Below are 15,559 nucleotides of genomic sequence, written 5' to 3' on the forward strand. Positions count from 1 at the left end.
TCCTTAAAAAAAATAAAGCAATCAAAACAACTTTCAAACAAATTTTTGTTATTTTTACAAAGCGAATAGAAAATAATAAATACAAACAAGCTTTAAAAGTTGTGTTTATTAATCTTTCAAATAAAGAGCATTTTAATTTAAAATAAAATCATTTTTAACATAAATTTACAAATTTTATATTCATATTTATTGATGTAAAAGCATAATTCTTGAACAAAAATAAATTTAGAAAAATACTATTAAGCAAATAGTGATAAAATTAAATGCAAACCTATTAATCTTGTACAATTAAAATCAATAAAATATAAATTCCAAATATGACACAAGGAAATAAACTAGTTCAGTGATTAATGCGTTGGATAGAGGTCTTAAATGTGTGGGAGGCCTAATGCATGCGTTTTTCACCATTTATTTTAGGACCTGTTTTCACTCTCTAAAGAACCGGGTTAGGGCACGGGTCATGGGTAACTAGGTTGGATCGTCCGGTCTAATCCAGATTTGACAACCTTGTTTATCATCAGATTAAGACACTAATCAGTTTTTGGTGTATGTGAAGATTGAATCCCAAATTTCTTGTTTAACCATAAAAATTTTTACTAGTTGAGCTAATTAAAACTCATTATTATGAAATGGAATGTGTGAAATAGATGTTGGCAAGATAGTTGTTGTGATAAGACACTGTTTGACTTAAAAATGACCCACACTATTTTGTGTATAATTGTATAAATTTACAAATTTGATACAGTAAATGTGTAAATTTACACTAACATTGTTCATTTTGCATTTATTTTTTTTTTTTTTTTTTTTTTTTAATTTTTTTTTTTTATGTATCTCAAGGATAAAGAAAGATTGTAGATGGTAATTATAGGGTGTGATGAAAGAGAAACAATTTAAAAAAACAAGAAAAATAATATTTTTAATGAAACGTAGTATAAAATAGATAACTTAATATAGAGTGTTTTAAAAAGTGAGTAAAAAAAAAAAAAAAAAGAGGTTATTATACTAAAACAAACATAACTTTTTGCACGAGTTTACATCAATAATGGAAAAGCAATGATTGACTACATCTTTATTATCTATGTTATAATAGACCTCAATATAGGTTATATAATAATTAACTCTAAGGCTGCTTTTACAAGTTATATTAAGATTATTTACCTTCCTCTCATCTCTCGTGTGTACGCGTGTTTCTCCACAAAAAATAGAACAAATTATAATTTACTCACCTGTGATTTGGTTAAAATTTAAGTTGCCTACATGTGGTTTGAAATTTAGCACTTTACCCATATGAGATTAGTTTAGTTAGATTTCTATAACTAACATCTATTAAAAACATAGTTAAATATGTCATTTTGCTCCACTTTGATGTCTCCTCAAAAAACACAAAAACATAAAAATACAAGATAAAAAATTATCCATCAGAACACTTGCATCATGGAATTTCAAATTACAGGTAGACAATTTAAATTTTGGTAAAACCTCAGGTGGGTAAAGTATCAAATTTTAAACCACAAGTGGGTAACTTAAATTTTAGCCAAATTACAAGTAGGTAAGTTGTAAATTGCCAAAAAAAAAAAAATATATATATATATATATATAAATTACTCTTTTTACTTTATCAGTACATGAATTTAGGCCTATCTTCGATTATAATATCTCTAATCAACACAACCTAAACTCATTAACAAGCCTAACTTTGATCAAACACTTTCTTACAGCAATTTGTTATATCCCTTAGAGTATTCTCATCAGGTGTGCCAAATGCCAAATATTTGGCATTTGGCACACCAAACACCAAAAACAAAGCATCATGAGATGTGTTAAATGTGTCAAAATTTTGAGACATGCTACAATACACTCTCATCTTTGGCACAGTACAGATGAAAATGCCAAAACTTTTTAATATTTATTAATTCCACTTTTCTCTCTCTTCTCTCACCGTGACATCTGATTCACTCTTTATCCTCTCTTCCTCTCCATCAATCCTCCCAACCTTTGATTCACTCTCTCAGCCTCTTATCCTCTCCATCAATCCTTCCAATTGGACATTGACAATCAAGAACCAAAACCACGCCAGCGTCCAATCAAGCTCCGCCATCGTCCTCCCTGCTCATCCCCCAAAGTTAGATCTCGTCGATCTCTCCTCTAAACTTGCCGTCGATTACTCCTTTGGTCTCACCAGTGCCGCCGCCGATCTTGCTAATCCTCGCCGCCAATCTTGCCAGTCCTCGCCGCTGATCTCACCAATCCTTGTTGCTAATCACGCCGCTGACCTCCACAACTGTCACTGATCGTTGGTTGAGTTTGGGTCGGCATTTTATTCTCTATATTTTTGGTTGGTTGATTTTTTTTTTCTCTCCTTTGTTGAGGTTTTTGGATTTGGAATTTATTGGAGGATTCGATGATTGTAGGTGTAGTTTGTGGCGATTGATGTGCTGTTGGTGGTGGTTGTAGCGGTGGTTGTTGGTTGGTTGGTGGCAACTACCACTGAGTTGGGTGTTTGTATATTGGCTGGGATTTGAGATAATATATTATTTTAATGTGTAGTAAATATTATTTTAATATATAGAATTAAAGGATAAAACATCTGATAAATGGGATTGTAAGGACTGAAATTGGATTGGACCCAATATAGAATTGGGTTTTAGCCCAAGAAACCCAAATAACAAATTTATAGAGTGTGGATGAAAGAACTAGATCTACTCCAAAAGAAAAACGATAAAATTTGCTAATTTGTGGCTATTAAACACAAGTAAGATAAGAAAGTCTATCCTCAGAGTGGTCTGAGGAGTTTATATTATACTGTCTTGTCTTTCAACAAAGTTACAAGGCTTCACAGTCTTATCGTCAAAAATTGCTTGATTTCTTCTCCGATCCCCCATTTTTTAATACATCTTCCCATGTTATATATTACAATCTTGGTATCATCCCTACCATACATGTGTAGGTTAGATTCTGGGAACTCCTTCCTGTCTCATCCAACACCTCCCAAAACCATCAACTAATAGTTGTAAAGCTGCTTGATCACTGTTCAGGCATCACTTCCACATTAATGCGGTCAGAGAATTGGTTGGGAGGCATTTAATGCGGAGGTAGCAGCTTTTTGAAGATATTTGTTGCCCTTCTCCTTTCTTACCCCTTGTCCAGCGTCCAACTCTTAGTTGTGATGTAATTTCGAAGAAAGTCCATGATGATATGACACTCTTACTGACCTTGAACCCTCGTTGCCGAGATGGCTTTTCTCCTCGGACATTCGTTGGACTTATCTCATATCATCTCTACTCTTCTCTTTACTCCGTTCCCCTTATAATTTTATCTAGACATCCTCAGATGGTCTAATGTTCTTGGATTGAGCCATAGGCCCAGTTAGTATAGTCTTAACAGTACCTCCTGATTAACTGGCCCCCACAGAAATATTGTAAAATGATGTGTTAAAATGATAAAATAGATTTTTGATGTGTCAAAATGACATTTTTTATGAGAGAGCTGATGAGAATGCTTTTAGAATGAAGAGTAAGGCAAACAAATTTATTGCTTCAATCTCCCTCTTATTTATTTATTTATTTATTAATGGGCTTGAATCCTTATTTGATGGCTCTTTGTGGCGCCATTCGGCCTTTTCTTCTTAATAATGTTTTTATTTGAAAATAATTGCAAAATTATCTTTTACTTCCTGACGAGTGACTACCATTTGGCAAGCTTTAATCGGACATCAGTGCAACCTTATTGACTCTCAGGGATTCAATTCAACCAATCCCCTCACAATTTTTTTTTCTTTACTTTTTTACCTTTACTCATTTTTATATTTAATGATTGAGATTTAAAGTTGTTTTTTGCAACTTTAAATCTCAACCATCCATATCAATTGCTTCAGGTGCAATACCCGACTCTCAGTTCTAAGAACAGAGTTGAGTGCAAGTGTAACAGACTTATAAAGGGCAGTAAAAAGAATACTTGTCAACATAAAAAATATGAATTATTTTTAAAAATTATTTTTTACTAAATTTTTAAAAAAACATCTCTATTTCATAACAAGATAAATAAGAAAAGTTAAGAGATTATTTTTAAGGGCAAACTACAACATACCCACCTATAGTTTGGTTGAAATTTAAGTTGTTTACTTGTAATTTAAAATTTGACACTTTACACACAATTTGACCAAAATTTAAGTTGCATACTTGTAGTTTGAAATTCCATGATGCAAGTATCCTAATGGACAGTTTTTTATCTTATATTTTTATGTTTTTTGTATCTTAAGGAGAGAGACATAAAAGTGAAGCAAAATTACATATTTTGTTCTGTTTTTAATAGAGGTGGGTTATAAAAATCTAACTGAACTAACTTCATGTGAGTAAGGTGTCAAATTTCAAACCACATATAAGCAAATTAAATTTAGGCCAAACAACAGCTGAGTAATTTGTCCTTTAAACTCATTTAAAATTGATACCAAACAAAAAAAAAAAAAAAGATAATATTATAGAGATTTTTTTTTTTTTTAAAAGACCCATATCCTAGAAAACATTATCACTGAAAAGCTCAACTTTTCAAAAGAGGGAGATATGTTGTTTTCAGGGCAGTCCTTGTTCTGTACTTAAATAATAATGAAAAGAGCAGTAAATGACTTTGATTTTAGCTAATAGATTTAGAGCTCTTTTAACTATTTGGATAGTTGGTTATTTTTGGTGTTGTACTGTTGTGCATTAACTGATTGCAGATCTGTCTTTCTAGAAATAAAATTGCTCATTCATTAAAAAGAGAACAAAAAAAATACATTAACCATTCTCACTCTCATTCCCCCATAAAGCAAATTGAAAATGTTCAAAAAGCAAATTTCCCCTGGACTGGCTTATGCTGCAAATGAGGGTCAAAGGGTCATAGAGAAGGGAAATTAACCCAGGACAGTTGCTGTTTTATGAATTTTGAGTTATTTGCCAAATTAACCTGGCAAATGATGCCATGGACACAATTTTCAAAATTTGCTAAGGCGTTAATTGTGATCAGAATAACATCATTTTCACAATGATCCATCATGACACTACTTTTATTATGAACCAATCATGACATACCACATTATCAGTTGTGAAAAAAATTCACTTCTTACTAGATTTATTGTTAACACAGCCAACCAAATCCAAAGGACATGTTAGTTGCAGCCAAACCTCATCAGTCATCACTAATTTGAATCTCGCAGACACCCTTTCTATCTTCCTTGGGGCCAAAACTCACTTATCCAAAAAAGAAAAAAAAATATCCGGTCAACAAAATTCGGTCCAGACCAAATTAGCCAAAACCAGGTCTAAAAGCAATACAAACATTATATACCAGCACAATATATTGCCAAGACGTAAAGTTCTTCATAAATATGATGTGTAGCCCTATATATATAAGATATGACGTGTAGCCCTATTTATAAATTTTTGAACAAGAAGTATACACATCTTCCCGCTTATGAGCCACTTTATAGAATATGTACATTGAGAAAGATAATTAAAAAAACTGTAAAAGATAGACAACGAGGTTAAAAATTATAACTCAAAAAGAGCGATAAGAACGCTGATTCTCATGGAAACAGGTCATCCAAAGTAATAAAAATGGATCAGTTAAAAGTTACAGATGCAGATATATAGGCCCCATAAGAAATTACCTCCTATCAGTAACATGAGCACAGGCAAGCTGAGATCAATGAGAAAGTTACCAAGAGTTAATTTTCTAGCGTGCTTCTCAGAAGAGCGTCTGAATTTGAACTATCAAAGCCAGATGAAGGTTATTAATGAGATACCATTCTTCTTCCTACATATGTATATGTCAATAGCTTTGGAAAAGCATTTTCGTCTTATTTATATCTTCCAATCCTCCTCCATTAAAACTATAATTGAAAGAAAAAAGTTAATAAAGAATAAATTATAACATAGAAGAGATTATTACATAGGTTGTGATATATATTATAAATAAATAAAAATTGTTACCATGAGAGAGAATTGACATCCATTGCAATCAGGCCTCATTTTCCCAACAAATAGAAAGTTCTGATGCTTTCTCCACGCCCATTGACATGTAAGGAGCAATACTGTGATGAGCATGCTGGATGGAACCCAGCAAATCATTCTCAATGCATTCATACCTGCAAATAGATAATACAAACAAAAGAGTTATATGAACAAACTTACAGTTTTTAGGATCATCCAACAGAAGAATTCAAGGTCTAAAGTAAACTTACAATTTTCTGCAGATTCCATCAATCATTACAGAAAGATTAATGACCTTCATTCTTAGCTCCTCAACTTTATTCTCTGGATATTTATCAAAAGGCTCGCCTATGAACAATGAAAGCTTCTCAACATTTGCATGAAGCTGCTGCTGCTGTTCCTCGAACAAGTTCTGTTTTATTTCTTTTTCTTTTTTTGTCATTTCATGTTTGAACAAGTCATCACCAAACATGTAATATGCAAATGGGTATGAATACGAAAGAACCCGCCTAGACCTGAAAAGTCTGCAGAGTCCATTTGTTACCCAACTGAAATCTTTAAATGTTGATTGGTTGTCTTCCAGAATTGATATCTTTTCTTGTATGGTTTCCTTCAACTCAGCTTCACGCTGAAAAGAATCTGTATGAGCTTTGAATAAGTTGTGGAAGTGAATGTATCGGAGTAGGTCCCTCTTTGCACGCTCAGTTTTCTTCTCCTGGTCTTCTTTGTATTGCCCACAACTGTGACCGCTGATGCTTGTCCACGTGTGTTCCCTACCAGTTGGGCCACCACAAAGCCAACTACATAGCAAAGAAAAAACCTACTATTAATTAATGTAATTACATATATTTCATGAGTAATGCAACAGGCACAATAGTTTTCACAATTGCCAAGTTGTCAGGTTATTATTGAGAGAGAGAGAGAGAGAGAGAAGGCACCAATGGGAAATCAGAACTGCAGCTAGGGCTGTCCATACACCCACCAAACCCAACCCACGTGATTGACCCGACTACCTGCAGGCAGCTCCAAATGTCCAGGCAGTTGAGTAGTGGGTCTTTAAGTATAATAATAATAATAATAAATTTATAAATGTTTTCAGTTTGAGTTTGGGTCCCATGATTTCTGACCTGTCGAGACCAACCCAACCGGACATAATCTATAAAAAAAAAATTACATTAGTTCTTTGGGTCTCTCTCTCTCTCTCTCTCCCTCTCACAAATCCCTAACCCTAGCCTCCGTCCTACTATTACTGTCACCAAGTTCGTCCTACTACCGTTGTCGCCTCTGGCGCTGACTCACAGTCGTTGTTGCACTCACCATCATGGGTCAAGTCTTGCTCAAACCCCACTCTCTTGAAGCCCCCTCTGATCATAATAGCTTTGAGTTCTTGAAAGCAAACTAGATGAGTTCAAATCTTCCACAACTCGCAAGGTATGATTTTTGTTTGATTCATCTCTCTCTCTCTCTCTCACAACTTGAAAGTTGTTGTTGCAAAACCAACAATTTCGACCCGCCCAACCTAAGACCCAAAAGATCTAGTTTCACCCGACCATTTGGTCAACGGTGGGTCAGAGACTCAGTCACCCTACTTGATCGGGTCGGGTGACAGGTTGAACCCAAACCCAATCCAAACTGTGGACAGCCCCAACTGCAGCCCAAAGGACATGGAAGGTATTAGCATTAATTAATTATCCCCATACACTAGACAGTTTGGCAACATATGTCTAATCTGCCAAATTCATCTTCATGGCATTTATTAAGCCCAAAAGAAAGGGGAAGAAAACGATAAAGATTTTAGAGCAAGGCCAATTGAACTTCAAGTATGAATAAAAATTATTTACAAGTCCAATGGAAATGAAGTTGGTCCATTTGTTTTTGTTATTATATTGCAGGTGCAATTCACCCCCTAGGGAGTAGTAAATACAAGGCAGACAAAAATGAAAAACCCAGAATAATTTGCAGTGATAACGAAAATATGATATGTTTTTAGAACATTTCATCTCTCAAGATCCTATAACTGATGAAATCTAAACACAGAAAAATGTAATTCCAGATAAGCTACAGGAAAAATGGATTAACATTAAATGAAGCCATTGTAGCATAATTAAATGAAATCAATTAAAGGACACATCCAAAAGAGCCCCTAAGTGAAGAAGTTGGTCATCCACATAAGTAAGAAAACATGCAATGTGTCTGCCCCAGAATATTACCATTAATCCAAGATTCCTGAGATTGCACCAGATTTTTGCACAATAAGTTGAAGCCAAAAAAAAAACTACTAGCTTGAAATAGGCTACAAGTTTTTACAAGTACCACCTAGGTTGTAGAGATTTAGGATCCATTAGAGTTCTTAGGGTAACTCAACCATATAATTCCTAAAATCATATCCATCCATTGTGATATGAGTGAATCGGATTACACATATCAATCTACATTTAAACAACTATTGACTAGTACTATTTTGATATTTATTTAAATGAAGACATGGCAAAATCCAATCCACTCATATCATAATGAACATATATAATAAGAAATTTGTGGTGGAGTTACCCTAAGAACTCTAGAAGATCTTACTTTGGTAGTAGACATGATCAAATATCATTCGCTCTCATATTTGACAATCCATTTATGAAGAAAAGACTGAATAAAATTACTTATAAAATAATTTAAAAAATTTAAAAAGAACACCCCTAAGTTCTAACAGGAAAATAGAGTTCACCAGAAAATAGATGACCTATTGTACACAATTAGCACATTGTCTTTGAAAACAATTTTAGCTTTAAATGACATCCAAGACTCATGTTTCACACAAACTTGAGTTATATTGTCATTCTCTTAGGACTCAATGTTATAACTACTAAGGGTCAAGTATAGAGAATTCATATTGCTGTTCTATCTTTATCAAAAGCTACGTAAAAGTTTGATTAAAGCATAATATGTAAAATCTCTTCCTACCGTTTCTATTCATAGTCATAGACATCCACTCTCCTCCACCCTGTTAAGCACCTTAAAACCACACTAACTCTTCTTGGTTCTAGTTATCAACATTGTGATAATTGTAAATCTTTTCCCCATTAAAATCAATTATGACATTTTGAGTTGAATAAAGAACAAACACAAATATATGAATATCCTTCCAGGAAATATATGAGACCACAATCTGTTTAAACAACATAGCGCAATATCTAGTTTACAACATCTTAAATCCCCTTCAACTTAATAACTCTGTGTATTATCGACAAAGTAACCACAAAGGCACTTACAGCATTCAACATGCAAATAACTTTACATTAACCATGAGACCTGCTTGGGATTATTGGCATCATGTGCTGATTGATTTAGGCACATACATGGGCTACAGCATGTGCAGTTGATGATCCCAGCTGGAGACATGTGGCCTAATCAGTCAGTGACATAGTTAAGTGCAACTCACCATAGCATTTTCTAACCTATCATAAACAAGGATTTGCCCTGTATGCTTTTTGATTGTCTTAAAATCAAACTCCAAATGGGCTTCAATGCATACAGATTTTAAAATACTATGGATCCATTCCCAACAGCTCCGTCAGCTTAGAAATGATCAAATCACAGCAAAAGCTGGTGTTTCTAGACAATAGATTCTTCCGATACAGTCACATGACATAAATTGCAAACTGGGACCAAAACAAGCCAATGAGAGATATAGCTCAACTAGCACCTCCTCCCCTTATAAAGGTTAGGTGGAGGGTGAGGTCTTGGATTCAAGATCCAATGTTTACGTGTGTCACTAACCATTAAATAAATAAATAAATGTATTCACCAAAAGAGGAAAATCTTGAATGATGAATGTAATAGCTTACCGGCCAGTCAACAAAATAACATATATTCCAACCAGCCCTCAGGAAACATCAAGCTAAATAAACAGGACAAGCAGAAGTACAACTGAATAACCACGAAAAGGTCAAAAACTAATTATTGACCGAAGATATGTATTAAATAAACAACTATCCAGTGAAATCTACATCCAAATAGATGTAAGTTATGCTTTCCACCTGCCAAAAAGAAAATCCAAGAATAAAGCCTAAAAACAGCTAATATAAAGACATGCAGAGAAGAAACCTCACCAAAATGCTTGCCCACAAATACAGCATACTAAGTTGCATCCTCCACTCTTCTCAACTAGCTTGTGACATTTGGGGCATGGCTTTGTGTGGACTGTCATCCAATTAACTGTCTCTGATTCATCGTGGCATTTCTTGGTCCAGAGTTCCCACATTAGACATGAGCAAGGTGAGTGTGCTTCAGATAAGCAACTAAAACAAAATTGTAGACCACAGGTACATTCAACCTCACATAACTCATCATACTTAATACGTATGGCATTTCCACAGTGGGGAACACTTGGGCACCACTTAACCTGTTTATTATCTTCAATATATGATTCCAACAGAAAACGATCAAATTTCTCTGACATGTAAGGATCCCTTGCACTAACTAGACTTCTGATTTTCGCTTCATCACAAATAGCATAGCACTGGTGTGCCATGCACCTAATACGCCTACTCAGACCCTCATTTATCTTCACAATAAAATGCTCTGTCCAACCTAGGCACAATGGAACTGAACTGTCACAATATTTCCAACAATTGGAGCAGAGTTACATTAAAAGACACACTATTGCTATATATCTAAACAATATAACAAGAGGGAACATCTTTTATAACAACAAAGATTCCAACCATGGATGCAAGACTCAAATTAACCACCCATTAGAAAAGTCAACAAAAATTACTAAATTGTTCACCATGTTCCTCTTCCTTTTACTCCATACTTATGCAAACCATCAATGTCAAGTCCATGGTGCCATCATGGTCACCACCTATTAAGAAAATAAAAGAAACATACCCCAAGAAAGGATCTCATTTATAGCTCCAACATTTTTTTAACAAAATCATTGACAATAGCAGTGCAAGTAGGTTCTTAACTTCTTTTTTAATTTATTTTTCTGTAGTGTGATTTTATCATGCTTTAGGTGTGTTTTGTCACAAAAAACAAAAGGAAGAAGTACTGAGGCAGTTAGATGAGAAAACATATTCTGCTAATAGCCGCTAAATCCTTCAATAGTCTTTGTTTTATTATTATTACAAATGACTGGCCAATAAAGAAAAATAATAATGAAGTGTATCTAAATATTTAGGTAAGTCAAAAATTTATTAGGAAACATGCTAGCCCCTCGTTTGTGATCAAGAAAATCCACCTCGTCTTTCACAATTTTAATCCAACCACTGATCCAACTGTCAATGTTAGGTCCACTGGTGGCATCATGGTTATTACCAAGTAATAAAATAAAACAATAGTATCCAAACAGATAACTGTAAGAACCTTATTTAGGCATCCAACAGTTTTGTAAGTCCCTTTCTTTTTCTTTCACATGGCAAGTGGAGAAATAATAGTTCAGACAAACAAGAAAAATCAGTTTGCTTATCCATGCTAAATCCATCAATCATACTTTTCTTTTTTTCAAATTTCAGATGAAATGTCAGGGCATGAAAGATAATGCAAATAAAATGAAGTATTCTTATCATAGTCAACAAGAGTTACAAGACACACCATCTGTTTTCTAAGAATGCCACTGAGTTTGTTGTTCTTGTTTGCATAATCACAAAAGTTGGTAACAACGAATCTTTACTTAAGCAGAAAAAACTGAATGAATGTAAAAGTGGATCATGAAATCACATTTCAAAGTGTTAAGTGGACCATCTTAAACCAATTTGGTTCTATTTTGGACCAATTTAGACGCGGGGGAAAAAGGTTCAATTAATCTTTAATTTCAAAAAGATCAGAATGATTAACTAAATAAACTTCTTTACCTGTGTTTATGCATTCAAGTGGGATACAGATTATTTTAAAGTATTTTGGCCAACCCCAAGAAAAGAGGAATTTAATATTTGTGTAGTCAAATTTAGAACATGAACAAATTTACCCAAATGGTACTTACAAGCGTTGCAAAAGTGGTGACCACAATCCATGGTTGTCACATCACTTGCAGATACTTCCTCCATGCAAATAAGGCACATAACTGTTGATGAAAGCTCAGATGATAGATTGTTGTGTTCCAAAACTGTCACACCTGCTGCCGCATACAATTTATCTTTCCCCTTCTCTACAAACACCGCAATCACCTTGTCAACATCCCAACGATAATGAATGAGTAGTGTCCGTGCATGGTGTTCCTTCAGTGAAAGGACATCCATTATCCTGCGCAAGTCCCCTCTCTACACCGTTCAATACCACCAATTTCCATTAAAGCGCATCATTCATAATCAAATACTTAAAATAACAAAAAGAATGTAACAAACTGTTACTATTACAATCACAGTAACTATACCTGCGCAATCAAGAGAGATTCTTTTGTGATTACCTGCAAACACGGGTTAAAAACCATAAATTTTTGCGGAAAATATGCCCTTTGAATCTCAAAGCATAACGACTTGAGCTAGATTTTAACATAAAAATTGTCGATGAAAAATTCCCTAAAGACTTCACAATAATTTACCACAAAGAATTATCAAAGCAGATTACTGGCAGTTTCACTGTTCACTTCAATAAAAACAAAAAAATTCTGGACTTCAAAATCTCAAACAGCATTACAACAACCATATATTTATCAAAACGTAAACAAATCAAAACAAGTATGGAGCTAGATTTTAACAGAGAAATTGTTGATGAAAACTCACCAACAAGTAGCAAAGCACATTACTGACACTGTTTTCACTGTTCACTCAAACAAAAACCGAAAATTTCTGAAACTTCACAAGAGAATTACAGCTAAATATTTATCAAAACATAAACAAAGCAAAACTATTCAAAACCATCAAATTATATCAGTCCACAACACAACATCACACAGTTGTCCCAAACAAAAATTCTAGAAATCACAAAAAAAAAAAAAAAAAAAAAAAAAAAAAAACTTTTTTTTTTCTTTAAATTTCTCATAATTGTTTTGTCCACCCCCCAAAAAAAAAGGATTTTTTTTTTCTGGGTTCTCATTATTTGTGCCATAAACCTCGTTATAGTTCCGCGGCCATCCAAAGCGGTAGTAAAGAAAAATAAAACTTTTGTTAGTGAAAACCGAGACGCAAAAATCAAAGCTACACTTTAGCTTTAGTTTTACCTCACTGGACGGAGACTTAGTAGAAGACAGTAAGACCTCAGTTTCAAGGTCTGGTAATCCATCGGAAGCGTCTCGATCATCATCGTCGTCGTAATAATAGCGTTCCTCGTCGCTACTATAATAGTCCCCCATTGCAAATTACCACTCAGAATTACAGACACAGTTTGATCAACGATGATTTCAGATATATACTAAAAAATACTATATATATCTGGGAAAGTAAAAACCCAAAAGTCGGTTTTTTTTTTTTTTTTTTTGGGTTTCCGAGGTTGTGAGAGACAGAGAGAGAGAGAGAGTACAGTCTTAGTTAAAGTGGTCTTATACGCTTATGCGATGGAGGGTTAAACAGAAACTCTGGATTAACGGCGATAAGTCCGAGTACCACTCTTTTTTTCTTTTTTCTTTTTCGCTGAGAGAGTACCACTCTATTGTATTGTATTGTGTATATATATATATATATATATATATATATTAGTCCAAATAAAAAAATAAATAAATTCTTCTTAAACTTTTTTTTCTTAGTGCGGAAGTTTCCTAAACTTAAGACCAAAATCAACTGGTAAAGTTTTTAGGATTTGGAGTTCAATCTTTGTTTATATCAAAAATTGATTAGTGTCTTAATTTGATGATTAAAAACCATCTTCAGGTCTAGATATTATTAATCTTAGTTTCGTTGAAACTATCTCAAAAGAAAAACTCAAAACAAATTTAATAATAAATCTTAGGATCAATTTTTTTTTTTGGAAAAACTTAATGGATAGTCTTAATGCATTGGTTTTAAAAGTATATATTTTTAGAAAGATCGATGAAACTATCTCAAAAAAAAAAAAAAAAAAAAAAAAAAAAAAAAAAAAACTCAAAACAAAGTTAATAATAAACCTTGGGATCAAAAATTGTTTTTTTGGAAAAACTTAATAAATGGTCTTAAGGTATTGATTTAAAAAAATATTTTTAAAAACTTTTTATGAGAAATAGAGATATACATTGACAATCCCTAAAGTTTAGCCAATGATATTAGTTATTAAAAATTTAAAGTTATACTTTTAGGCCTTATCTAAGGTTGTTTGTACAGACCTGTCACTTGTAGATAGGTATGGAATATTTTTTATTTTTTTGGTAAGAATGGGGTGTAAAACTTATATTTTATATCATCCAATAAAAATTGTCACATTAGTTTTTTACATAAAACTCAATACATTCTACCATAAATAATAACACCTCAATAAACTCATAGTTGACTTGGATTTTCAAATTGGTATTATATTGATTGAGTATGGTTGTGTCTATTCTTTAATATGTAACTAGCTTGTAACTCTGTGTAAATGCATAGATACACTTAAAAATATACAATAAAATACATAATATAATTCCTATATATATAATTTAAATATTATTAATATTCATTTTTATATTTTGTCAACTCTTTAAAAAAAAATTGTAAGGATATTACTAGGTATAAAATGTAAATTGTCCATGTATTTTTTTAAATTATTGTAAAACACTTTTTTTTTTTTTTTTTTTTACGATTCATTTATTATAGACTCTTTAGTTTTTGTACTTAATAACTCACTTAAATGAATATTTATAATGTAATCCCACATTTGATTATAAAATTAAGAAATAAAACTCTTGAAGAATAAAAATTTAAGACATATGGCGCAAAATTGGAACTCTAATTTGGAATTCTAATTTGAATTTCTCTCAGCTTTACCTATTATTATATATATAGATATATAGATATGATGATGTGTCATATTGGGGTTTGAGGGTGTAAAACTTGAATTTTACACCACATCCTTATAGAATTTAAATTTTTTTTATTTTTTTTCAGTTAATTCAACTGATAAAGTTTCTAATGGTTGAATAAAAGATATGGGGTCCAATCCCCGGCTACACAAAAAACCGATTGATATTTTGTTCTAATGATAAAAAGCTATCATCAGAAGTAAACGTCATAAGTTGAAACTCTCTAAAAAAAATTATAGAATTTAATCTCATAATCAAATAGTTATAATAATGTGAGAGATTAACTGGATTTGAATTCTAATTCTGCCCGCAAAAACGAAGAGGTAATGTCATTGACCTTCAAAACTCCTACCAATGGTTATGTTAAAACCTTAAACTTTATACTTAATAAAATGTGACGATTCACTACATTTTTATATGTTAAAATCACTAACTAATCAATTTATTTTATTGGGAGAAAAATTTTCAACTCAGTTGTCAATAGATAAAACAATATTGGTAGAGAGATAATTTTTAAAACAAAAATAAGAAAGAATGAAAACAATATTTTTTTCGATCAATTAAATATTGATAATTTAGACTGTCATGAATTATAAAGTTTTTGGATTTAAAATTATTCAAAGTTTAATTAGTCACTTTTGACTTTCGAAGGGTTTTATTTGGAATTTCACTTCTTCTTTTTATTTATTTTTTA

At 32.6% G+C, this 15,559-nt stretch overlaps 1 protein-coding gene across 1 annotated transcript; it reads right to left on the reverse strand.

Moving 5' to 3' along the window:
- Nucleotides 1-5,380: 5,380 nt before the first annotated feature.
- On the reverse strand, nucleotides 5,381-13,540 carry LOC126712168 (probable E3 ubiquitin-protein ligase ARI2). The gene is made up of 7 exons (XM_050411380.1): nucleotides 13,120-13,540; nucleotides 12,334-12,366; nucleotides 11,944-12,220; nucleotides 10,070-10,550; nucleotides 6,218-6,766; nucleotides 5,967-6,121; nucleotides 5,381-5,866 (listed from the first exon to the last, which is right to left on the reverse strand). Exons 1-6 carry the CDS (start codon nucleotides 13,249-13,251, stop codon nucleotides 5,995-5,997), a joined length of 1,599 nt encoding a protein of 532 aa, XP_050267337.1. The 5' UTR covers nucleotides 13,252-13,540; the 3' UTR covers nucleotides 5,381-5,866; nucleotides 5,967-5,994.
- Between the last annotated feature and the right edge of the window lie 2,019 nt (nucleotides 13,541-15,559).

Source organism: Quercus robur, chromosome 2, assembly GCF_932294415.1.
Source record: "Quercus robur chromosome 2, dhQueRobu3.1, whole genome shotgun sequence".
Classification (NCBI taxonomy): domain Eukaryota; kingdom Viridiplantae; phylum Streptophyta; class Magnoliopsida; order Fagales; family Fagaceae; genus Quercus; species Quercus robur.